Source organism: Cydia pomonella, chromosome 6 (assembly GCF_033807575.1).
Source record: "Cydia pomonella isolate Wapato2018A chromosome 6, ilCydPomo1, whole genome shotgun sequence".
Classification (NCBI taxonomy): domain Eukaryota; kingdom Metazoa; phylum Arthropoda; class Insecta; order Lepidoptera; family Tortricidae; genus Cydia; species Cydia pomonella.
In genome coordinates, this window is record NC_084708.1 from 22,674,037 (window position 1) to 22,700,924 (window position 26,888).

Here is a 26,888-nt window from a genome sequence, read left to right on the forward strand (position 1 = left end):
CATCAGGCGATCCTTGACGGCGCGGCGAGTCACTCGCACCACCAGAGGGCGCGGCTGAGCCTGGGGCCCGCCGGCGCTGCTCACTACGAGGCGCCGCGGGCCGGCCCGATATGCTTCCACGACGTCGGTCTCTGCGCAAGTTGTTCCCAAAGTTGTGGCAAGAACACTTACTAAGTGGTAGACATTTTCATTATTTGTTTCCGGTATATTCATTATCTCGATATCATTTCCTAACAAACTTTGCTCCTTGTCATTCAAATCGCATCTTAATTGTTCAAATGTTGCCTCGGTCTGCAAAGCCGCCTGCGACTGTGCGGTTAAACGGTCCTGCAGCTGTGTGACACTTGCCTTTAAATTTGCATTTTCTGTTTGAAATTGTTCTAAGGATGTAATTCTTTGTTCACAGTCACTTATCTGACTCGTAACAGTGTCCAACCGCTGATTGCATTGTTGCAGTGAAGTCAGCACCTCCGCGATTTGGGATCTCATTGAACAAACATCGTTTCGTAGGTTCCTTATTTCGGCAGTTAATTCTGCGATTTCTGTCTGGTCCATCTTATCATCCGGTAGGGACTGTATCACTTTTTTGAGGGCCGGAGGGTTGTCCGCCGGAGTTTGAGTTTGAGCTCGTACTGGTGTTGAAGTGTTGTCGCCACCTCGTTTTGCGGCGGCTCGGCAGTCAGGGCACGTCCAATTTGTTAGCTGCTCCGGGGTAAGGTTGGCCGAACTACTGCAGAGGTTACAAAATGATTTCCCGCAGGCGGGAAGTTTGCAGGTCACAATGCTGTTCTCCGAGCCTTTTGAGATGGTGTTGTGGCACCCTGAGCATGATCTAGCAGCCCTGGTAGATCTTTGGGTCTTCATTGTCAACAACACAAGACAATCCCGTTAAACAAATGATTGACCGGTACCACGATAACGGTTGACGAGCGAGCGTTCGATAATTTTGTATCTGCAATTGGCCGTCACAGGTATACAAACTGATATCGTGGTACGGGGGATCGAAGCGGTCAACTGTCCAGTCGGTCGCTGAGTACAACGGCACTATTTAAAAACTTTGCACGCTATTATCCAGGAAACTATATAACCGATTTGTTCACGAACACTTATAGTAATGAACACTGTTAAGCACTTGACTTTAACGTTAATTTTGATTGTTAATTCTGCATTTAAATGTATTAAAATAAATTAAACACGGAGCCAGCGCTTGCGCGCGCGGCGAGCTACCCGCTTTTGCTAAATAACATGCTTAACAACATACTAAAATATGGTGCTGGTTTCATCAAAGGCACCTATTGGGCCCTATATGACCCTAAGGGAAGCGACTTCATACCTACTCGTATAACATTTTTTTATAAAATATTTGAATAAGTAGTCGATAAAGAGGTCATACACCGATAGATTATTAATATTTTGTAACATGACATCACTATTTTTGATCTCACATTGACAATTTACGCACAAACTTGCATTTCATTTTTGGTCGCACTTTTGAAGTTTGACAGTCGTTCTTGATATCCTATTTCTATGTATCCGGATCCGAAAAATTGTCGGATATTGCAAACCCTAGCTGCGCGCTGCGCTATCTCCCCGCGCCGCGCGCCCCACGCCGCGTGCTGCCAACCACCTTCGCTTGCAGTTCGTTGCGATGAATTCTATTTACTTTTTGACAAACTTCCGGTAAAAAAAATCTATTTTTTATTTAGTGCAAATGTAGTGTCTTTAGATGAGTACCGTTTTTAAAATTTTCACGTCTCTCTTAATTTCCCCCGAAGCACAATGTACAAAATAATTAAAAATACATGTTCCATAATTTGCCCAGGCGTGCAAAGTTAACTGAATGTTTATAATGCTTTAAAAAGCTTAACTTGAGATTGCACCAACCGACTGACTTATCCTCGAGCCGCAATCGAAAAAAAAAATTTTTTTAGGGTATCATACATTGCACATCTTTTTGATTAAGATATACTATGCACCAAGGTGTTCTCTATACACTACTTAGCTTGAACCTAATAGCTTTTAATTTACTCCAAAATTACGGCACTTTATAGTTTATACCTAAAATTTAACGGTCTTCCGTACATAATAGAAACGGTGCAACTCGGGGGAAACAATCTAGTTGCGCCATCTAACAAATCCAAAAAAAGCACGACTACACGACTTACTTCCATACTTTTTCTTAACTTGACTACTACCACGGCTACTAAGCCCCTCCACCACGACAAGGTGGGCAACCCGCGGGGGGATCCAAGTACTGACCCCGCCCAACGTTGCTTAACTTCGGATGACTTCGGTGATTGGATGAGAACCTCGAGATTGGAAAGAAATATTTATTTTATTCTGTTTTTAGTATTTGTTGTTATAGCGGCAACAGAAATACATAATCTGTACAAATTTCAACTGGCTAACTATCACGATTCATGAGATACAGCCTGGTGACAGACGGACGGACGGATAGCGGAGTCTCAGTAACAGGGTCCCGTTTGACCCTTTGGGTACGGAACCCTAAAAAAGTGGTAACGATTTTTTAATAACTTCGCTCTCTGAACCTACGGCACCTTAACTCTGTTTAGTCTTTCTGTACTTAATGATTTTATTTTTTATGTATTTAATTTATGTTCAAAGATTGCTCAACACGTTTGCAAACACAAATTTCTGTTGTTTCTTTTAAATCACGTTTATGTGTTTAATAAATTTATCAACTAGGTATAAATAACCTAATATTGTTTATTGGTGGTTACAATTGTTACTAAGGTGTTTGAAATGTCTTTACGATTTACTTATGAGTTAACATTAAAATACGTTTCAATATTTCGATAGGTACTTTGCTTTTTATGTATGTAGTATATTGTAGGTACCATTAATTTGAAAAACCAATAACCATAGATTTGTTTTATTGCTAAACTTATGAGGCTGCAAAATATGACGCAATTTTAGCTTATTTATGTTGACTGCGTTTTCGTATTTCGGAATGACTACATATACAATATACATACATTCAGTTTTGTAATTGTTTTAACAATTAACAACAATAGAATGTATCAAGGTAACTTTAACCCATTGGCGCCCACTGTACCCTGTGAGTCTGAGTCACCAAACGGGTACGTTGGGCGCTAATGAGTTCTGCGCGTGTTGCAGTTTCTACATGCCCCATGGAATCACGGTGGACAAGCAGGGTAATGTGTGGGTGACGGATGTGGCGCTGCATCAGGTCTTCAAGTTCACACCGCGGCAGAGGGAGCAGCCTGCCATCGTGCTTGGGGAAAAGTGAGTTTTTGGTCTGTTATCAGAAAAATCGTATTTTTAGCAAACAATTGATTTGGCCACCAATTGGACATATATACTACAGAGTCAGATTATCCGAAAATCAAGTCCATAATAATTAAAAAAAAACAATGATTTGTGCCGTTTGTGGTGTGATGGTATTACTACTTAGGTATACTAACTAACTGAAACTAACTGCTTTGGCTCAGCGATCCAAAAAGAATCTTGGCCTCCGAAACGAGAGAACGCCACCTGTCCCGATCCAGCGCGGTTTCCTGCCATGAATTGGCATTCAGCCGACGCAGGTCCGCCTCCACGACATCACACCAGCGGTACCTGGGGCGCCCGATCGGTCGACGGCCGGTTGGTCGCCCCAAGTACGCTTCCTTGACTACGCGATCCTCCCCCATTCTGAGTAGGTGACCGAGCCAGCGAAGTCTGTGGGATTTAGTTACGCCTATGATATTGGGCTCAGCCACCAACTCTTGGTTATACAACTTAGGTATACTACAGTGTAAAATCTTACGTAGCTACTACACTAACGCGGACGAAGTCTCCAGAGGATCTAAGGCGAAAATCTTGAATATGCAAGTCGAATAAAGAGGCAGATTACGAATTTACGATTTTCGGATACTACCGGGTATCCTTCTGGCTTCCAGTGTGGTATATTTTGTTAGAAAATGACACATGCATGATATTGTACTTATTGTACCCAACTTCACTAGGTTTGTACCAGGGAACGACGAACGCCACTTCTGCAAGCCGAGCGCCGTCGCCGTCCTCGACTCTGGCGAGTTCTTCGTGGCTGACGGCTATTGTAACACACGAATCATGAAATTTAGTCCTGATGGGGAGTTACTACTGCAGTGGGGGAGCCGTAAGTACCAAACAATATGTACACAAACTCATTAGCGCCCGCTGTACCCCTTGGATTATTAACAGAACATCGAGTCTGGCGAGTTTTTCGTGCCTAACGACTGCTGTAACATGCACGTCATGGAATTAGAGCCCTACAGAGAGTTACTACTGCAGTGGGGTAGCCGTGAGTACCTATATGCCGTTAGGTAGTAGTAGTAGTAGTACCTATATTATACTTCATTAGCGCTTACTGTACCTGTGTGGGGACATTGTGGTAGCTGTGCTGAATTCTTAAACTAGTGGCTCTAGCTTATAACATGTAAAAACAAAAACTAACTTCGTTGAGCCATTTTCACAGCGTAGGTACTCACAGTGGTCTTAAGTGCCATAGACCATAATGGCACTTAAGTCCTTTATGCCAATTTCCACCATTATGTACATTTTCCAAAAAATGAAACGACAGAAAAATTCTATGTAGCTACTGAACCTGCTTACAAAATTTCACTAGATAAAGTTGAGAATTGCGACAAATTTGCGACATGACACGAAAGCAAATTGCCCGAGTGAAAACGTAAACCTTCGCTAACGCTTCGGTGAATAAAAAACAAAACATATGTTCAAAGCATTTACATACAACAAAGACCCGGAGTACCTAACATATTTAACACATCAGCGCTTAATGTACCTGTTTAGGAAACATAGTACTCGACTACTCGAGCGTGTACAGTGGGCACGAATGTATTAACCTTCTGAGGGAACTCATAGTGCTGGTTTACTTTTTGTAAAGCAGAATGGTTGGAGTTTATAACTTGGGTTTGTAAGTCTACGATTCGGCGTATAAAAAAAACACGAAGACAACACAAACAACATGAAGTTTTAACTGTAACACTTAAATGTGCGATTTGGTTAAAAGGTTAAATCGCCTGCTATAAAGCAGGATAATATTTTTTATTTATTATATTATTTGTATTGTATCTCCTTGGTTTTCACGGGCCTATAAATCCCGGTCTTTTGATAGGCTTGCGTGGGGATATAGATCCAACACGTAGAGGTCCCTTGGAGAGCTTTTAATGTCATGTAGAACGCCTGCCGGTACCCCTTCACAGGTGCAACAATAGACACCCATGAACCGGTCGCAGCAGTCGGTCTTTGGATTGAAGTTTGGGTGGACAATGAGACTGGGTGGGCAAAGACGTCCGGGCACCTGCCATAACAATGTTTTCACTACTTATTGAGGCGGCGGTTTAATATTACTTGCAAGATATTTGTACCAGCAGATGAATAATTTGATTGTATTCCTCAGATTCCCGATTCGCCTCCCCATTCTCATTCAACGTGCCGCATGCCCTAACTCTGGCCGAAGACAGAGGCTTAGTTTGCGTGGCCGACAGAGAAAATGGCCGAGTCGCCTGCTTCCGGTCTGATAACGGGACCTATGTCGCTGGGTTCAAGAACTGGCTTATAGGGCCGAGGCTATTTAGTGTTGCCTATTCTCCAGTTAGAGGTAAATTTAAACTTTATTTCTATATCCCACCAATCCCACCATATACAGGGCCGAGAAATAATAATGAAAAAACAAAACATAATTCCGTTGGAAGGTATATTTTATATATATATATATATATATATCAGCGTTAACTGCCCTGTACGCCTATGTGTATTAACAACATCCTTTCTAAGCAAATGTGATACCGTAACGCGGGGTAACTGGGGACAGTGGTGTAACTTTACACTTTTTTTTTCAACTAAATACGTACAAATCTAGCTAATAGAAAATATTTCCTCCTCCTCCTCCTGTCCCCCGTTAGCCCACTTGACGGTAACAATTATCTTTACCTTTCTGTACTTTAAGTGTAACTCCGGTTAAAAGGTTAAACCTCCCCAGGTGGCCGGCTCTACATAGTCAACGGGCCGTCGGGCAACGTGCCCGTCCGGGGCTACGTCATTGACTTCACTTCAGCTCGACTTATTGGTACTTTCGCTCCTGAGGCAGAGTTCAGCAACCCACACGACGTAGTTACTACAGCTGATGGCTCCAAGGTGTACGTCGCTGAGCTGAACCCGTTCAGGTGATTATTTTGACTACGTAGGCAACGTATGTGGCTACAGAACGACATATTGGCAATCCGTTATGGTGACTATTCTGACTACGTAGGCAACGTATGTGACTACAGAACGACATATTGGCAATCCGTTCAGGTGACTATTCTGACTACGTAGGCAACGTATGTGACTACAGAACGACATATTGGCAATCCGTTCAGGTGACTATTCTGACTACGTAGGCAACGTATGTGACTACAGAACGACATATTGGCAATCCGTTCAGGTGATTATTCTGACTACGTAGGCAACGTATGTGGCTACAGAACGACATATTGGCAATCCGTTCAGGTGACTATTCTGACTACGTAGGCAACGTATGTGACTACAGAACGACTTATTGACAATCCGTTCCGGTAATTACTAAGCTAACTTTGCACCGACTTGAACATCACAAAGTGTGGTAGTGTCATTATAAACGTCATATTTACTTTAAAATTTTTTTTTTTTTATATTAATGATGACAATACCACACTTTATCATTGCAAATGCCATGCGGAGTCAGCTAGGTCCGATTTACTTCATCGACTTCTGTACAGAGGGCCTACCGCGAAAAATTAAAATCAAAATTTCGTTATCTGCCCCTCTGTCGCTCTTCCGTATTCGAGCGGTAATATTTTTTTACGGAAGGACCCTCTAAGCTCATAAGCATGGATTGAATTTTAGCAACCCACATGCCATTATTCTATTTATCTACTTTAAACCCGCTATAGTAAATATAAATGTTAATTAAATCTTGTATCTATTTACCGTTTGATGTTTTTGATCGTTATGAACAACTGACTACTAATTTTATACTGATGGGAATGGATCCTTCTTATTCGAATGAAACTATTCCCCGGATGGGAGTGAATCATTTCCATTCACCAGATGGGAATACACCATTCCAGAAGCATACTTTTTTTATGCGCGGTCCTGAAACTTCCTAATAATAATAATAATAATGTTCTATATGATGTCTCAAATTAGAGAATAAACTTAATTTTTTTGTTCTAGAGTATATAAATTCGAAGACGATGTTTTGCGGAACGAAACGAAAATTGAAAAGAATATGAGTGTGCCAGTCAAACCTACAACCACTATTGGTAAGTAATATTATCCTATATTTTTCCACTTGTTATGTGTAGGTATTAAAATAGTCTTAAAATGATAAGTGAGTATAAATCGTAGTTAGTTATAATTTAACCTTTTTACCACATACAATTCCTATATTATAAAATATAATAGATACTTAAATATTGCTTTCGTAATTATCATGTAAGTCAAACAAATTAATGAATTATATTAATTTAAATTAATAGTTTATTAAAACAATTCTGAATTATTTGGTATAGATATTGTTTTGTTATTAGCGTATTTTTTCGTTTTCAGAATTTTGTTTAACTCACCCCTTTAGGTGTTAAAAGGTAATTTAATCGTTTTGAAATCCTTATACCCTTCTATTATTTTGTCCTACCCTATCTCTTTCTTATAATTAGTTCACGTGATTGCATGAATGATTTATTTATGTAGTTTTTTAACGTCATTAAAATAAGATTAAAATGTATATGTGTGTGTGTGTGTACGACAACGTTACTGTAAGCATACAATTATTTATATTTTGAAAATATAACCTCAAAACTAATGTACGATTCCCACCGACCGTTTGGATTCGGCCGGTGCAGGAGCGCATTTTCAATGTGCCTATATATTATGTATGGCAAAAGCGATGGCGTCGGTCCGGAGCAGGTCGCGTCCGCGACTTCCGCGAGGAGCCGACCGACTTACGATTGTACAAATGTAAAATACGCACCGACTCCGTCCATTCGGTGGGAACCGTACTTAAGTCAAATAAAAAAAAAATGTGATGCGGTAATTCAAAAAGTTCCCGCGAATAATCGTGATTTCGCATGTATACATAATGTGCAACGCGTAAAGTGGATCAATACCCGATGAATACCAGAGTGTTTTTGTGCCCCTTATTTCATTAGACACGTTTGCAATGAAGTGTTTTGATGATATTGGTTATCTGGTAGGTCCCTGACTACTATCAAATAACCATAATAAAATTAAAAACACTTCGTCTGAAATGTGTCCAAAGAATTGAGGCGTTCGATTCGCCGGTGATATTCACTGAGTACCTACCCCATAACACTCGTGCGCGTGACAGTATCTCGCGTGCAGAATAGACAATTCATCTTTTTATATCTATATCAACTAAAAAGAGTTGAGTGTTGTACCAACTACGCGAGATGCTGTCGCGACGCACTCGTGCTAAGGCCGCTGGCATGCCGCAGCGCTCGGCGAGCAGAGCGCGGCGGTGCCGCTGGACGCGTGGGACTCGTGGCGCGGCGCGGCGGGCGGCGCGGCGGGCGCGGCGGGCGCGGCGCTGCTGGCCGTGGCGGCGCTGGCGCTGCTGCGCGCGAGGAACAAAGGTAAGGACGAGCAGGCCGAGCCGCTAGTCGCCTAATGCCCGGTTATAAAGATATAGCGAACAGTTTATGATCTTTAACCTTTTCACCACTACCTCTATACCTGATAATGCATGTAGTTTAATATGCACCTTCATTCCCTATTTTGTATAAAATAGTGGCGTTTAATACTCGTTAAAATCGGTAGTTATTTTTTGTGTCTAATACAACTTTAGTGCAAGCGATCTATTGATTAAAGTCTGAAACACGATCATAAAATTCTGTTCGCTAATCTCCAATTTAAATTAAGTACAACGACGGGATGCCCGTACCGTACCTAAATTTATGTTTTAGAGATAATGCAAAGATAAATTTGACGCATAGAATACATAAGTCATCACTAAGTAGTATTGAGTATTATATGCGTCAATTTTTTCTTTGTCATTATCGACCTTATCGCAACTAACTTATTTTACTTATAAATATGGAAAACCTTTATAAGTTTACCAATGAAAAAATACAGGCATTCATAGTTATAATTGGTTAATATAACTTACGGTTTTCACGTTTTGAATAACCAGTTTCTTACCTAGTCCTCTTGCCCGTCCACTTTACAAATATATTATGAAATATTAGAATATAAATCTATTATTTTTATTTTTACAATACCTATAATTTTACATATTTCAATACGTAAGTAGCAAGTTTACTTTCGAGAAGTAGACATCCTAAATCAGCCGTTACTCGCAAAGAGGAATTACATTTTGTACGTTAAAATGTATATCTGTCTTTATGAAGTTAGATGATTTAATTATATATATTTATGCTTTACTTTATCTACGTGTACCTATGTAGTAGAATTAATTACTGTCTCAATTTTAGTGTACCTTCTTTAAGTTATATTGTATGCAATTAATTTATTCATTAATCAATACCTACTTGAGATAAAATAGTAATCATACGTGAATCCTGAAGTTAAGTGCTTGTAGGTTAAACACCTTGTAAAAATAACTCTTAATATGTAGGTACCTACTTACAACGAAATCGCAAATTGCCCAAGAAATTATTATTAAGGCATTTGAATTCATTATATAAATATTGTGCATGTTTTAAAACTTTTTATGCTTTTGGGATTTGTTATTTAATTATATTTGGTATGCAAGATTGAACACAACATCTCATTACTTGGCGTGTCGAAAACATTTTTCACGCTAAAAATATCATTATGTTCTAGCTAGTCTTGCATGTCAATAGCCAACTGAGATTATTTTTGTGCATTTTTACTATTCGAATCTATTATAAATTGTAATCATAGTGCTGCTCTTGATATCGTGTTACTTGAAAAAGTAAACACTAAAAATAAATTGTTTAAGTAAACGAACATTTTTACATATTCTATTTATTTTATGTTAATTAATAATAAAGAATCTTTCAATCCATAAATAAGTAATTAGATTATGGACGTAGAAACTTTAGATTTTTTTCATTTGTGATTTTATGATCTCCTTCAAGCTTTGTGATCTGATAACCAGTTTAACCTTTTGACCGCCGTTGATAAATGTAACCAATGTATACATTACGATCGATAAAAATTGCGACGTATTTTTTAACATACGGTGGACAAAAAGTTATTATTATGTATTTATTTTTAAATTTCAATATTTATACAGAATGTTGATTTAGTCATTGAATTGAATGTTGGTTTGTTGTTATTATTATTGCGGGTGACTATATTAATACGCTGTATACACCTTTAATATTATGTTACGCTTGTTTACCATTCCTAGCACAATGTGTTTCGTACAGACTTTATTTATTTTTAATGCTAGTATTTATTTTGTCGTACTCAAAGTACTTACGTAATGTTTACTTTTAGTTATGCTTATGCTTTAGTACTTAGTGATGCGATGTAAAATATTTAATTGAAATATATTTATTGGAAGCAGCTTCTTGTATTTTTATTTTTACGCACCGCCTCCTCGCATGTGTCTTGACCACAGTTATAGCACAATTTTAAATTACATAGCACTAGCAAATATCTCATTTTTCGTGCTTATCCAATTACATTTAATATGCGTAAAGAAGAGGTACATCATAAACATGAATTGCAAAACTCATTCACTCAAAGATAATTCATCAAAGGATGATTAAGTTTTCTATTCCTATAAGTGTGGTTCGCGATTTCCGCGCAATATGGGAATTCGGGTAGCAAAATAGAGCAACGAAAATATAGTTGACGTAATATAATTTGCACCAATTCGTTTAAGTTGTTCGAGAGACTCGTGCAAAATATATTTCGTCAACCATTTTTTTTTGTACGAAGGCTTACCTTAAACACTGATAGGTAAATCTGAGGTTGTTGAAAAAATCTCTTCAGTTTTGTGCGAGACTAAATTAATTCTGCAACTGATTATTAAAAGATATCCAGGAGCCAAACCAAAACGTTAAAATAAGCGTAACAAGCTAATACGAGCATTTCAATGAAACTAGACAAGTGGCAAGTTATTTTTTGTATTTTCTTATGCCTTTTAAAGAAATGACAATAGTTGGCCGATGTATGCTAGGCAAAACAAATTCCCTATTTCAAAAGTCTGGTTCAATAGGTCGCAAAGGCGTGACGCGACGCCGCTGGGAGTACGGGCACGGCGAGTTCAAGCTACGCCGACTGCTCGAGCGACGGCGTTTCACCCGCGTCCACTCTGACGATTCTGATGAAGAACCGGCGCCAATGCTGCCCCAGCCTCCTGCTAACGCGTGATCACTTCGACTCGGCTTTGGATTATTGATGCGAATTGCTTGAAGGAAGGTAATGTTCAAAAAAGAAAGAATAGGGAATCAGGGAAGAAAGGTCTTGTATCATTCCAGTCTTATACCTCTCACGGCGACAGGTCCTTACCGTATTTTTATTTGATTCTTCAATGTTACATTTCTAAATAAATGAACGCAGTAACACTACCTACTCCATATAAAAATTATCATAATTCCACGTCAGAGAATTGAGTTAAACCAAGACAAGTCTGCAACGACTTTTATAGTACACGCAAAGCACGTGTTATTTTAAACGTCAAACTTCTATGAAATTATGACGGTACATCTTAGTGTAACTCTCTTTAAGTTACCTTTTTACCAAGTTAAAGGATGACTAACAGCGAAGCATAGATTATCTGTTACTAAACGGAACGGTTGTAAACTCGCCTAACAGATGTGAGAGTCTTCTATGTAGGTATATATTTATATCTTTGTGTTTGATTTAATCATATATTTCCTTTTGTAAGTTGCCTGTCGTACAAACTTATTGTAAAGCGTTAGCGTATTACACTTATATTAGGTTGAAATAATAACTTCGGTTAAAGTATAAAGGCCAAAAATAATTAAGTTGTGTTTATTTAATTTCGTTATATTGAGTAAATATTAGTTTTAAAACTTGTATCACATCACCTCATTAATTGAGTAATGTACTTAAACTACAGTTTATAAAAATCCATAGTCGACATTTAAAATATATTATTGACAATATTATTGTTTATTTTCAATTTATTTGATCCAAGTTTATATTACAAGCTAAATAACATACAATAAATCATTTCTATATTTTAATAAGTTATAAAAAATTAAACAATAGTGATTAAAAATGATTTGTGTAAACTCGGTCAAAAGGTTAAACTCAGGTAACCCTGCAATAGTAGGAATTTTAGATATTTCAATTTTCAATATTGGTGTATAAAAAATAAAATCTAAAAACGAATTATAATTATTTGCCTTATATATTGAAATTTAGTTATTTTCAAATATTTAAAAATTCTAAATTAGGTATGAGGATCAACTTGAATGAATTGAATGATATAAAATAGTAAATGACCATGTATATAGAATCGAGAATGTGAATAGTATAGATACTGATTGTAAAATAATCACTAATCATATCAAAGCAATTATACCTCTCTAGAACCTTATATGTAAAGATTTACCTCATTAACACCAATTACACTAGATTTAGTAAATGGATACCTTCAGACGTAAGCAATAGAAATGAAACAAGATCATTAAATAACAATACATATATTTTCCTCCCATTCGACTTGATCTTCACAATATGTACAACTCATATAAAGTATAACTTAATACCTACAAAATATTCTGAGCACATACAACCCAATGGCCGACTACCATTTTTTATTTATTTGAATAGCTCAATTTCCATTTGAGTAATGTTGTTTAAAAGGTACACAATTATCAATTCTGTCCGTCAAGTTCTCTTTCCTACGATGATGTGGTTTCGAGGTGACAGCTTTGGATCGAATACTGGATGAATCTCACAGGATAAACCTTAAAAAAAAAACAAATTAAATATTATAGGACATTCTTACACCGATTCTAAGTCCCACAATAAGCTCAAGAAGGCTTGTGTTGTGGGTACTTAGACAACGATATATATTATATACAAATACCTAAATACATAGAAAACACCCGAGACTCAGGAGCAAATATCTGTGCTCATCACACAAATAAATACCCTTACCGGGATTCGAACCCAGGACCAACGGCTTCATAGGCACGGTCACTCACTAGGCCAGACCGATCGTCAATTAGTTTGTGAATTGTATTTATTTTGGTTTATCAAGCACATACATATGTCCTAAATAAAGTTTTCACTTAAGGTAGACGTCGAATTCTCGCCGTCACTGTCCCATTACATGAATTGTCATCTTTAAACTTTCGTCATTAGCAACAGAGGGCACGTTAAACGTACAAAAAAATAAAAAAAATATAATATCCGCGCATCCGGGCACGCACTTCCATCTCGCTTATGTTCAGTGAGAGTAGAACACGAACTTACTGGGCCGTAACTCTTAGGTAATTAGCATGTCGAGCATTGGGACGTTTGCCTTATGTAAATGTAGAAATAAAGTGTCTTTATTTTAGCACATAAGTTGACTCCATGTTCGAAGTTTTGACGCTATTTCGAAATGAGTTTGAACACAAATGTTTACAAGAGTACTTAGTTCCTTTTATCTACATTGTTGATAGTTCCTAGGATAACAAGTTCCAACATGCTTCAACGTTCCGGCCTATTAATAAGAAGTCATAGGGGGTAACTTATTTTATATGTTATTATTATTAATCTAGTCTACTTGTACCTAAATCGTTTTGGAAAGTGCCAAATTGTTAATGCCAAAAAAACATTGATGTCCTTTAATTTATTTTTAATACATGGTCCCATTGACATATATCTAAGGAGGGACGGGACGGGAATTCGTGAGTGACATCGCTGAACTAGCACCATCGTTAGTGCCCGTAAGACGCGTCCTTAGATATGTCAATGGTCCGTAATGTACATTTTTTCTATTATACTAAATGCATTTCCACAAAATTATACTTAATGTTAATTTCATTAAAATCCAACTTTTGGGTTTTATTTAGTTTAATTTATTAAATCTTGTGGGAAAGTGCCAAATAATTGAGACTAATCTGAGGATAACCACAGCACGAAGGCTATACTCCTCTATACCCTATATGACGTTTAATGTTATATCTTGCCTTTCCTAAGTAGACCGTCGTCGTCTCTGTCGTGTTATGTATTGTACATATTGATTGTGTAAATGTAAAAATGTACTTAAGATAATAGATGTCTTTATTTTTTCCTTTAGTATTAAAGGTATTGAAGATGAATATCTTGTTTAATTTTCTTGAAGATTAATAATATTTTTTTCCTTAGCCCTAACAAATTTAAAAAGATTGTAGAGCCTCTGTTCTTGATCTATTCAGTAGGACTAAGATGGTCGGCTCTTTATCATTTGTCACCATGCCTGTCACGTTCTAACAAGTATGTAAGTGCGAAAGTGACGGGCATAGTGACAAGTGATAAAAATGGAACCATCCTGCCACCACAGTTTAGTTAAGTGTATTATAAATCAATGGGTATAAATACAGCGATGCCGTATACCAGACAGAGTGCTCTTAATGTCAGAGAGCTAGCAATTTGTTGAGGTACAAGATTAATGAGGCGGAGAACGAAACGAATGATCGGCACGCCGCTCTGAGGCGTCAGCGAGACAGTGCTATGAACGTATGAACGTATACAATATACATATACAGCGTGATTCATGAGACTTGAGCAGGATCAACACTACGCATTCAGTAAATGACAATGTATTGTTTTATACCAACCAAGAGAATTTAAAAAAATTGAGGTGGATTGTCAAAGATAACTTTGTAGCTATCGCTCGAAACGATGCCATACCTTTGGCCTATGATACACAGATGACACTACTTTTAGATATTTAACACATATCAGTGAAAGAATAAGGATCAAAGTGAAATGACGTTCTAAAAGTTTTAATCATATGTCGAAAGATGGCAGTAAATTTACTGTGGCTACTAAGTTTTCTTTGACAAACCTCTATTTCAAATTCTCTTTGGTATCAATATTACTGAGATTTAGGTTTTTTTTGTTTCTCGTCAAATCGCTATGAATATCCCTCTCGCTCACCAGAAGGGCGTGGGTATCCAATGTAAAGATCGTCAAAGTAAACAAACAAGTATGTTAGACAACTCACCGTGTTCAAGCACGTACAGTACGCGGTCCAGCAACACCACAGTTTCAACGACAGGTGCCAAAACCAGTCGAAGCGTGTACAGCGTTACCACGCGTCGCCATTGTAGCAGATCTGATTCACCGCGAGCGACATCGACTACGGGGATGTTGAGGCGCTCGAGCGCTAGCGTGCTGTACCTTGAAACCAAATAGTGGTTGATAAATTAATCTTGAGATTAAAATCCGCCCCCACTAGCGTCTCCCGAGCGTTGGCGCCCAGTGAACTCTATGGCTGCTGTTACACGCAACGTTGGCGACGCCATTTTCCAAAGCGCTCACTAGACGCCGACGCACATCGACATCACACAACACAAGCATTGTATAATAAAAAAAAATGTATAGTTAATAAATTTTTACGCCCATGTGACGGTAGCGAAACGGCCAAGCCATATATTTTAACTACGGTGAAGAGTTTGTGAAGTTAGGGCTTGTAGAGTTAGAAGCTTGGCTCTACATGAGATCTGATAAGTTTTTCACAGTGCGAACCTTATGGTTTCGTCTTGGCAATATTTTACATGAAAATGTTTTTGATGGGATTTCACTTATTTTATAAGTTGCTTATGACAATCTTCCATCCTGTTATTTAAAGGGTTGGGGGTGATTATTATTATTATTATTATTTACTATTAAAAATCCTGAAATATGTATCTAGGGCATCTTTTATACAATCCGATTGCGCCCTTTTCCTCCCCCTTTTCACCCTTACGGGGTGACATTGAGGTAGAAAACTATTATATAGCCTTTTCCATAACGAAAACTATCTACATACCAAATTTCAACTAAATTGGTTCAGCGGTTATTGATTCCCCATCCAAAATTCCCCCCCATTTCACCCCCTTAGGGGGCAACAATTTCAATTTTCTTTGTTGTGTACTATCCTACATACCAAATTTCAGCTTCCTAGGACTTCAGGGAGTACCCTAAGGGTTTTGATGATCATCAGTGCGCGAGTCAGTAACGAAATCGTTTTTTTTAGATATTAATAAAATCTAGTAAAAGTATGAGAGCTATCCAATTGAATTTTTTTATGCTTAATAAGTCCACTATTGAAATTATATTCCAAGAATTTAGTTTGTCTGATATAATCCAAACCCAAGTTATGAGGGTTCAAAAAAACGACAAAGTGCTTCGAGAAAAGGTAGGTAGCGCAAGGGCGCTTCGCTTTGCTTGTCTTGGCGGGAGCACTACCGTGCCCCCAGATTTAAATTTTCTATTTTGAAAGCTGCCTTCCCCATATCAAGTATTTTCAATGGTACATAATGGTTAAACTTACTGCTGAAACGTCATGGCGTTGGAGTGCTTGATGTTCCTGACGGGTGCGTGCTTCAGCTTCGGGTCGTGTTCTACTAGAATCCTCTCTAGAGCTGCTCGGTAAGCATGAACCTGTGAACGCAATGTTTATAAAGCTTTTAAATTTACTATTTATTTGATTTATTAATTAACTACTAAGCCATCGATATCTGTATCGCCGATTATTTACTTAAAAAATTGGTATTGTACGATTTGTACGGATCCCTTTGTTTGGCATAATTATTGAAAGTCATAATGTAATGATAGTCATATTATCATTAAGTAGTCATAACTCTGAAACCCTTAACTTTTCAGGAATTTCCTTAGGTTATCCTCCTATAGATAGGTTGGGTTAGGTTAGGTTTGTTTTATGGCAATCCTGCAAAGTTGCGCGTATCTGAGAAAAAACAAATTATGGCAAACGAAAATGCGGACAAACAATACATTATAACTTAAAACTTTATGGGAAACAATAGAGACCCGGTATTGTATCGGCAAAATCATGTATCATTACATCCCTACATAAGACTTATCAAAGTGGAATACTGGTCAAAAGGTTAAAAACTTTTTTACCTTCAGATCATCATAATTGTCCTTCCTCAGTCTCTCCAAGTATATTTCAATGGCGTGGCACGCAATTTCTCTGCTAACATAAGACAATTTGCTGTCCAATCCTTTTACATAATTACTAAGTGGATACCCAGTCTCTTTTCCCTCACATGTTAGTTTCATAAAACAGCAGCCAACAACACAGATGTATTTAACTTGTTTGCAGTTTATAAAATGCTTTATTAACAATGGACCTAAATCTCCACATGGATGAAGTCCTACCAATCCATAGGTTTTCATTTCCTCCGGGAGTTTTAGTTGATGCAGTTGTTCATTGCAAGTTAGAGTCATGTTAAAATGGATTGGTCTATGAAGAGATGCTATGATGTTTTCGGGTAAGTGTTTACTGGCTGTATACTCTAATTGTAGATCAAGTTTCCTAGAAAAGAAAAAAAATAATACATAATTATTATTGTTTGCAAAAAAGTTGAAGACATTTCTTGCTAATAAAAACTATTATATGGTTGACGATTTTTTAAATGTTTTCGATGTTTGTACCAACTAGTGTTACTATGTTAAATAATTATGCATATTATATTTTTTATTAATTTAATAGCACTTATAGATTTAAGTAATAGGGAGTATTACTGCAATGTTCTGCCGCCAGAGAGCAGCACTATCACATCACATAAACCATAGAGTAACTTATACACACTATGTCAAGCCGCAAGGTTCAATTCTTGGTCCCTTCCTGTTTTTGGTATACATCAATGACCTACCAAAAGTTGTGCAAGAAAGACATGATATAGTGTTGTTTGCAGATGACACTTCCCTTATATTTAAAGTGAACAGAAAGGAAAATAGATTCGAGAGCATTAATGACGCGCTATCTACCGTATTAAACTGGTTTACGGCAAACAATTTGCTTTTGAACGCAAAGAAAACCAAATGCATCAAATTTACGCTACCTAACGTCAAGCAGGTAAATAACAGCAAGATTAAAATAAAAGGTGATACGCTGGAATTTGAAGATCGAACTGTTTTCCTGGGAGTCACTTTAGACTCAAAACTGCAATGGCATGCACATATAGCCACTTTAGCCGGCAAACTTAGTTCAGCAGCCTATGCAGTGAGGAGAATCGGACAGCTAACAAACGTAGAGACGGCCAGGCTGGTATACTTTAGTTACTTCCATAGTGTTATGTCGTATGGAATTCTGTTGTGGGGAAAAGCGGCAGACATTCAGACAATATTTGTACTGCAAAAGCGAGCTGTACGTTCCATCTATGGACTGGGCGCTCGAGTATCCCTAAGAGAGAAATTTAAAGATGCAAGCATTCTTACCGTTGCATCTCAATACATACTTGAGAATATTATGTATGTTCGGAAAAACATTAACGAATTCAAGCTTAACAGTGATATCCATAACTATAACACTAGAAACAAGCATAAACTTGCTGTGCCCGCCCACCGCCTCCGTAAGGTTAGTACGTCTTTCGTCGGGAACTGTACACGTTTTTATAACAAAGTTCCCACTGATATAGTGAATTTGCCTCTTAACAAATTTAAGTCACACGTTAAGAGCTCTTTGTTAAGTAAGGCGTATTATGCTGTGAATGATTTCATAGATGATAAGGATGCCTTTAAGCCAGTAGCTTGATCTTGATAGTATGATAAAAATGTCAGTAATAGTGTTTTCGTTTTCTTCCTGTGAAATAACCATACTAGCGTCCAGTAGAACTGACACAAGAGAACATCATGTTCTCGTTTGATTGTAATATTTTAGTTTTGGACACTTAGAGACCTTATACACCTCTAAGATTTTATTTTATTTTAAATTTTATTTTATTTTAAATTTCATTTTATTTTAATACCTATTTTAATGATTTGGACACTTAGAGACCTGTACATCTCTAAGTCAATTTAAATTTATAATTTAGTTTTATAGGTAGGCACTCCTTATGAATAATATGTAGTCGCGTTTATGTGGCGCTATGCCGTCTTTAATGTAACTTACAAGCACAAATGTTGTATCTCACCTTTTTTTTTAATTATATTTATATTAATACAACCCGGCAGCTTGAACATGTCATGCTCGCTTAAAAGTCTTTACTTACGGTGGCGTCGTTGATCGGGTCGCCACTTTCCCGAATGAAGGTTGAGGGAGGCGATGGCTGAGATACACGTCATACTCGTGAACGGGTGCTGTTTGTGGAGACCGGTCTGTTTAAGCTTACACGGGGTACAGGTTATGTTAAAGTATGTAACTTTACTTTTGAGTGACATTAACGTGAGACACTTCATTCGGTTCTTGTCTGTTTTAATTTTTTTGTCTTTTAATTATTTATATAAGAATTCAAGCCTTGGCGACCCTCTACATCTCTAAGGATAATTTAATATATATTTTTATATTTTATCTCTGACACGTAGAGACTTATACATCTCTAAAGAATTTTAGTATTTTATGGTTTTATTTTTTTTATCATAGTTTTTTTTTTGTGTAATTTGACATTTAGAGACAGTATACATCTCTAATAAAGTATTTATTATTTCATAGATTCGATATTTGTAATTGTTTTTTTTTTTAATTTATTGTTTGTAAAAATGGACATGTAAAAGTGCCCCTGTGGCCTATTTGCTGAATAAATGTTTGATATTTGATATTTGATATTTGTCTTAAACAATTTTTTGAGAAGTTTTTACTATGACGTTGTTGCATCAAAGCGATTTGTTTACGGAGGCCTATCGCGAACCGCGAAAATCGAAATTACATTATCTGGCCTCTTTATCGCTCGAATATGCAAGAGTGGTAGAGAGGCAGATAACGAAATTTCGATTTTCGTGTTTCATGGTAAGTCCTCAGAATGTGGTAGTGGCGCCCTCTACGCAGAGTTTTTCGTAATATCCCCTATTGCCATACCCGTTCCGGATCCATGAGATACTTTTTCATGTTTTAAAATCTTGTAATTACCATGGTGCAATAAAGAATGAAATGAAATAAAATTACAAAAACCAAAAAAAAAAGGTATAAAACAAAAAATATAGACATGTAGCCAAAGTTACTCCATAGGTTAACAGGAACATATTTTAAGTATCATTCTATAATAATATATTGTATTCCAAGCAGTTTGACAAAATAAATAATCACAGCATTAACCCTTTGAATGCCAAGAAAGTCGTTGGTACTAGTCGTGCCCACAGCACCAAGGACATCTGTAGGTGTCATGATGTACGCTGTCAAAGTAACTGTCACACTTTCAAGTAAGGTTTACATTAGCTCGCTTGCACCCGGGATATTGGTGTTTGTGTTCATGACATAAAGTGTTCAAAAGGTTAAGGAAAACTTTATTAACTACAGTAAACTTTACCATAAAGACTAAGGATATTAAAAATAAAGTGTTTGATATAATTCTAATACATACCAAGACTAATACCGACCTAGCTTCCTCTGTCAATTGTGATTGACATTCTATCCCAGCCACATGAAGATTATTTTTGTATGCCAGGACCCGCACCAAATGTCCCAAACCTGACCCAAAGTCTATAACAGCATTACAATTACTCTCTAAAGCTACGGAACTCACAACTTCAGCCATTAGACTGATTTCATGCCTCTTTTTTAATTTTACATGTTTTAGAAACAGATTTTTTAATTTAGGGTGACTAGCACAAGAATCTTCATTATTATTAATGACTTTTTTACTTTTTTCATACTTAGTCTTACGAGGAAGGCTTAAAACTTCTACTGATTTCGCTAAAGATAAAAAGGATAAAGGCAGAACATGACTAGTTGGGTTTCCAGAGAGAATATCCCCTAGGTCTTGAGGAGTCATGTTTTCGAAGCATTCTTGCCATGATAATGGCAATTTTGCCCAATGATCATCTACAAAAAAGTCCTGCAAGTAAGAGTTTGAAATAATTTTAACATACTTAATACATTCTTAAATTACAGAGGTTTAAAATGTGTATGTTTTACTTACCAATACATACAGATCCAGAAGCCAGTCGAACATACGTATTACTTTTAGAGATTTTAAGATTGCATCTTTAGTTGTATCTTTTTGCGAGCACATTATATATCTTATGTTTAAATAATAAAGAAAGCTTTTTATTTGGATTCCATCTGGAAACTTTCAAAAGTGATGACTTGATGAGATGTGTCTGTCAATGTCAAAAACAGCTGGTCAAAGGAGTTTATCATCTACTCAAACACACTCGTGTGTTCTGTGGTTGCGCCAGAGGGCCTACCGCGAAAAAAAATTTTGTTATTGAGGCAGATGATTTTTTTTCTAATTATAAACTACTGTTTGGCCCAGGACTGTCATCTCAACAGCGATTGATTTTTTCGTTCGTTGCATCTCAAACAATCATAACATAATCATACTGTCTTTGTCTTACGCTAGTACTAGCACCCAAAAGAATGATTAGATGAATATAATTTTCCAGGTTCTTGCTGACTGACAAGATTTCGTGGTCGCCAAATTTAAGTATGAGGGAGCCAAACCAACGACATTGGATTGTTTTCATGCGGTTCGTCGCATGTGATTGCACCATAAGGAGACATTGACCTAAATTTTACTAAAATTAAAATAAATTAAGGTTTTGCTTGCAAACAGCGTTTATTTCATAGCAAAGCAGTCCATTGCTCTCACACGGTGAAATCTATTCATTTTATTCAGAATTGGGGCATATATTAAGAATAAATTACAATCAAAGATAAAAACAAAATACCTACTTACACACTTAAATAGCTATACGAAAATAAGTCCTCTAATAAGTTTAGAACTTCATCATTACATCATGTTTTTTATTTATTGTTAAAAACTAATTTCTAAAAATAAGAGAATAAGATTGAGCATTTGGAACGAAATAATTAAAGCTTTGTTTAAATAATTGTTACATAAATTAATTCTAAAAAATTTGACAAAGAATCATGTGTGATGTATGACAACAAAGAATTTTTTTGTAAAGTCGCTCTTGAGTATGCATTGTGTTGACCTCGAGAGATGTGCATTTGTCCCCAAGTTATCAACACAATGAATCCTCAATAGGTATGAACAAAGTAAGTGTACAATATGTACCAACAGTAATATACACTCTTAAGCATCTATAATATAAGTTGACCATCTATAGTTCTTATATCGTTGTAATGAAGTTTAAAAATTCTTAGTTAAAACTGTGGTCAACACTGTGAATGTGTGATGAGATGAAGATTATGTACATAATGCCAAATATTGTATATTATTATTGTGTATTAACGCCATTTAAGTCTAAACAAGTAGAATCGATTGTACAGTATAATTTATATTGTAGATGTGATGTATCTTATATTTGACAAAGAAATGAGATTAATTAAGTAGTAAACATTACCTACTTATCAATCTTATCATATTTACTAACTGGTTTAACTCTATAAATCTTAAGACAAAACTTTTTAAGATAACAAGAGATTCTCTGGAACATATTCAGATCTACAGCTCGAGATTCATTCTTCAAGAGATTTCTTTCAACGCAGAATTGGTCGTAGCGACTTGGGAACTTAGGGACCGCTTCCGTACAAAAATGGGGATAATACCTGAAGTCGTCCACCAACTTAAAGTAATAATATTTCTTAGCTGCTTCTTCTAATTCTAGCTCTAAAGAACAGGGCGTGGCCACGTAGAATCTGTATTGCTTCTTATATTCATGTAAAAGCATCTCGGCGTTTGTAAGAACGTCGTCTACTTTCGTAAAGAGTTCGTCCATAGGCATAGAACCATATTTGTACAGGAAAGTCGAAGGAGTGAGCCTGTATTTGTGGCCGGTGTGTCTGTCTTTATACAATTTCGTCGTGCTCTCTAATTGTAGCAAATAGGAGGGTATGCTGTAACTATGCGTGCTTATGACGTATGTGTGTGTACCGTACGTGCCTTTGATTTCTCTGTGTAGCGTATTAGCGAAGGAATAGATACCGCCTTGATGTATAAAGCCATAAAAAAGAGTGAGGCTGGCATTTAGTATGAACCAAATATTAAGGAGTATTTTTTTAAGTTTTCTGTTATTGGGTAGGTCAGACTCGTTTGGATGTAGCCTGTTCCCGTAAAGGTAGACGAGCGGTACTAGTGCTGGGATAATGAAGCGAGCCTCCTGGTGAGGGAAGAGCGAAAGCAGCGCCACTGGAATCACCAGTGAGAACAGCATCAAACCGGTGATGCTTTGGATCCTGGGCAGTTTTCTGTAGTGGCCACGGATGAACCTGGAAAAACAATGTTGTCACGTTAGCAATGCTTTTGAAATACGCTTGTGTCGGGTAATTATTTCGAAGTGTATCTAGTTGTGTAGTCAGGAGCGATCATAGGGCGGGCAACGGCACCTAGCGTCATTGCAGAGGTAGTGATTAACTAAATTAACCAAAAGAATAGTCAAATTTTAACTACTTGGGCACGATCAAAAGGGTCCTTTGGGGGTGCGACTTTGTGTAGTATATTACGATGTGTTAATATACAAGTGCGAAAAATAGAAAACTCGCAATGAGTTACGATAAATGAAAACACGATCGAAGGGAGTGTTGTAAATCGACACGAGTTGCGAATTACCTATTCGCACATATATCGTACAACATTTTACAGTAGAAAACATAGTTACGTAATGTGCTAATTATCACACTAATGCGGTAAAGTCGCACCATATTGTAAAAATACATACATACCACGTACGACATTCTCAATGTTTTTACGAACCATTGTATGTATTGTAGTTCTGCATTAGCAAATATATGTTGTAATATAATCGTGCGAACTGTGGAAAATGTATTCCTATTGTTTTAAATAATTCCCAATGTAGCCTTTTCTTTGTTATTGAATGTTGGTTTTTTAATTCAAGAAATCAATATTTTTAACATTTTTCGAGTATATTATCCCTCTTTTAGCTATTAATAAAATTAAGTTTTTCAGCAAAGTTATATTTAGGTAATGCACATACTGTAAAAAAAAAAAATGAAACTGTAAGACACAAGAAAGAAATTTGCAGATATCTCACCTGTATGTGTTAGTTGACAGTGTGATGAAAGCCATCGCTGCCAGCACACTAAATAGCAGTGGCACATTGACCGCCAAGTGCAGCCAGCGAGGATGCAACCCATGCTGCGTCAGGTTCTTCATGTCCAAGTTGTACCGCAGGAAATTCAGCGGTGTCACCACCCAGTTATCCCACGTCCACTTCATAGACTCCACATCAGCCATCGTCAAGTAACCATAGTAACCAGAGTCCACCAGTATGAGAAGCAAAGCAGTCGGTACCCCACAGAGGATAAATGTAAATATACGAACATGAAAGTCTTTGAACCCAACAACTTTAGACCCCAAGCCACGATGCAACCAGAAGAATATAGGCGGAAATGCAAACCCTACAAATGTTGGACGGTTAAATATTCCTATAACCACCAGAGTAGCTAGAATAAACACATGATTCAAGGAATGCTCCGGTAAATGCATTTTCAACTTAAATAGTTTGACTTTCTCAACTGGAGTAGATGCCTTATCATACTTTTCTCTTAGAAACTCATCATGATATATTATTTTATCAGATTTCAACATACATTCAGCTACCAAAAGGAGTAGGATAGAAAAAAATGCCATTTCAAAAGTATTTGAAAAGCTTCTACAACAATAAACAAGTACAATATATGAACTTGCAAATATGACCAATCTATTTCTAAAATTTTGACCATATAAGACACATATTCTATATAGACTGTAATCATTAACAAATGATAATAAACAAACAAACAGACGGGGGATAACAAGTAAATAGTAAGGTGTTCGTAAGTTTATACCCAAATAATGTTTAGTGTAAGGGTTGAGTATGCGAATGAAGTACAGTGGTGGCCCTAAAATCATTTTTGGTACAAAAATGTTTCTGATCGGAAATTTTGGATTGAACTCCCAAGTTTTTGCGACGTCGATGTTGAATATATCTCCTGAAACAATTAAGTATTATATATTTAGTCAACACTAAAATTATTGTACTGACATGTAAATAATATAATGGTTGAAGCATTGTTTAAAATAACATTATATCCATGCTAAGAGACGCCGCTCTTTCCTTAGTCGGTAAGATTAATTATGTACAGAATAATAATTCAATAAAAACTCTAATGAGGGATATACTAAGGTTATATGAATCAAATAGATGCGCAACAACATAAAAAGGTATTGGTCGTGTATATTTACCTGCCATGACCTCCACATTTTGGAAGAACTCGTCGGGATGTAAATATCCTAATTGAGGAGCGACCGTAAGGGCGAAACGAATAAATACCAATATCCAGTACGAAAGAGGCAACCTCACTGGATTTTTAAATGGAATAGCTTTTAAAATTTTAGTTTTTAGAAACATTTTTCGCTTTGGGAAGATATAAATTAGTAACACAACACAATAGATTATGTGGTTTAAAATCGCGATCTACGACCGCCAACAGGCCCCATGTTGATACAATATATTGACAATTTGACAGTGACAGTTAATTTAATAATATAATTTTGACGTTTGTCTTTGGATCGGCCATTCACTATCCAGCGTTGACAGACCGTCTGCAGTTGGTTGATCGTTAAGCCGAAGAGCCAATTAAGTGCCAATTACATCAACACTTTAGCGCTAATTAAATCCACACTTCTCGATAACGGGCCCGAAATCAGTCCCGATTTCAGCACTGTTAATCTTTTTCTGTTTCACGAAATATAAGCGCATCGTTACCAATATTTGAAATGTAAAAAATACTTTGTCTCGAATTACCAAAATTGTTCAATGTTTAATAGTTTTGCATATGAAGCATTTTTTTACATTTCAAATATTGAAAACGATGTGTTGATATTTGGTGAAACTGAAAAATACTCTTGCTCGGGCCCGAAATTGGGTCTGATAGCAGGCATGATAAAGTGTGGATGTAATTGGCACTTTTATCAGGCGATATCAGACGCGATTTCGGGACCGAGAAATATAATATTTATTCGTTTCACCAAATATCGTTTACTATATTTGAAATGTAAAAAAATGTTTCATATGCAAAAATATGAAACTGAACATTTTTGGCAATAAGAGACAAAGTGTTTTTTTTTACATTTCAAATATTGTTAACGATGTCTGATATTCGGGTCTCATCTCTTGTCTTGGGGTTACCTATAAAATGGGATTACCCGAATTTCAGTGCGTCTTCACAAACGTCATATTCATTCTGTTCAGTGTGAGCAGAGTTGCCAGGCGTACGATAATTATCGTACATGTACGATAATTTGGGCTGCGGTATGATGTACGTTCCAAAGAGCATTATCCTTCGCAAAAATACGATAATTTCAGCTCTTAGACGATGCCACCCAAAAACTCTAGTATTTGAAGCAAAATAAGACCCTTTCCCTCAGAAATAGTATAGAATTAGCACCTTTTGGGTATTCGGCTTCTTGGTGTAAGTCGAAATTTTCTGTAAACCACTCGGATCCGTTACAAAAATACACAAATATAAAACTTATTTTTGCACAATTCAGACGAAAATTGCGTTTTTTTTTAATGATATATTGGAAATTTAACCTACTTACTGTCTTTTTGATAGACTGTACGATAATTTGGACACTCAAATACGATAATTCCCTTCCGCACACCTGGCAACACTGAGTGTGAGTGAGTGGGTACCTACCTAGCTTATCAAGCTTATGTCCGGGAGCGGTCGTTTTGTTTGGCTGGGTGGCATAATGGCAATAATAATAAACAAATTTGTCTCTTATTCATAAACATCCCCAAAAGTCTGATCTGTGCTATAGGGTAAACAGTGCCTTATGGTTTTATGAATTAGGATATTTGTATTAAGT

General features: G+C 36.8%; 3 protein-coding genes across 4 annotated transcripts in view; 1 reads left to right on the forward strand and 2 right to left on the reverse strand.

Annotated features, from left to right (window-relative positions):
- LOC133519292 (peptidyl-alpha-hydroxyglycine alpha-amidating lyase 1-like) overlaps positions 1 to 14,285 on the forward strand; it is a 26,421-nt gene extending 12,136 nt beyond the window's left edge. Inside the window, exons 4-10 of one of the 2 annotated variants that reach the window (XM_061853315.1) lie at positions 3,139 to 3,267; positions 3,990 to 4,141; positions 5,426 to 5,626; positions 6,008 to 6,191; positions 7,222 to 7,310; positions 8,502 to 8,639; positions 11,219 to 14,285. In XM_061853315.1, the coding sequence (XP_061709299.1) occupies positions 3,139 to 3,267; positions 3,990 to 4,141; positions 5,426 to 5,626; positions 6,008 to 6,191; positions 7,222 to 7,310; positions 8,502 to 8,639; positions 11,219 to 11,373 (1,048 nt within the window). In that variant the 3' untranslated portion in view covers positions 11,374 to 14,285. Of the gene's footprint in view, positions 1 to 3,138; positions 3,268 to 3,989; positions 4,142 to 5,425; positions 5,627 to 6,007; positions 6,192 to 7,221; positions 7,311 to 7,596; positions 7,632 to 8,501; positions 8,640 to 11,218 lie in introns of those variants that run through there. The other variant, XM_061853316.1, reaches the window with a different exon arrangement.
- On the reverse strand, positions 12,659 to 21,181 carry LOC133519294 (methyltransferase-like protein 25B). The gene is made up of 6 exons (XM_061853319.1): positions 21,030 to 21,181; positions 20,488 to 20,945; positions 17,074 to 17,488; positions 16,484 to 16,593; positions 15,173 to 15,348; positions 12,659 to 12,941 (listed from the first exon to the last, which is right to left on the reverse strand). Exons 1-6 carry the CDS (start codon positions 21,120 to 21,122, stop codon positions 12,862 to 12,864), a joined length of 1,332 nt encoding a protein of 443 aa, XP_061709303.1. The 5' UTR covers positions 21,123 to 21,181; the 3' UTR covers positions 12,659 to 12,861.
- A 468-nt stretch (positions 21,182 to 21,649) lies between these two features.
- LOC133519289 (GPI mannosyltransferase 4) lies at positions 21,650 to 25,577 on the reverse strand. The gene is made up of 3 exons (XM_061853308.1): positions 25,260 to 25,577; positions 24,067 to 25,006; positions 21,650 to 23,284 (listed from the first exon to the last, which is right to left on the reverse strand). Exons 1-3 carry the CDS (start codon positions 25,423 to 25,425, stop codon positions 22,420 to 22,422), a joined length of 1,971 nt encoding a protein of 656 aa, XP_061709292.1. The 5' UTR covers positions 25,426 to 25,577; the 3' UTR covers positions 21,650 to 22,419.
- Positions 25,578 to 26,888: the final 1,311 nt, after the last annotated feature.

Excerpts from the sequence above, each read along its gene's own strand:
- LOC133519294 (XM_061853319.1), bottom strand. The coding sequence starts at position 21,122 with ATGTGCTCGCAAAAAGATACAACTAAAGATGCAATCTTAAAATCTCTA. Across the intron at positions 17,489-20,487 it reads CAATTGACAGAGGAAGCTAG|GAAACTTGATCTACAATTAG; the intron begins GTCGGTATTAGT and ends TTTCTTTTCTAG. Across the intron at positions 15,349-16,483 it reads AACGCCATGACGTTTCAGCA|GTACAGCACGCTAGCGCTCG; the intron begins GTAAGTTTAACC and ends TTTGGTTTCAAG.
- LOC133519289 (XM_061853308.1), bottom strand. The coding sequence starts at position 25,425 with ATGTTTCTAAAAACTAAAATTTTAAAAGCTATTCCATTTAAAAATCCA. Across the intron at positions 25,007-25,259 it reads AAATGTGGAGGTCATGGCAG|GAGATATATTCAACATCGAC; the intron begins GTAAATATACAC and ends TAATTGTTTCAG. Across the intron at positions 23,285-24,066 it reads CTGTCAACTAACACATACAG|GTTCATCCGTGGCCACTACA; the intron begins GTGAGATATCTG and ends TTGTTTTTCCAG.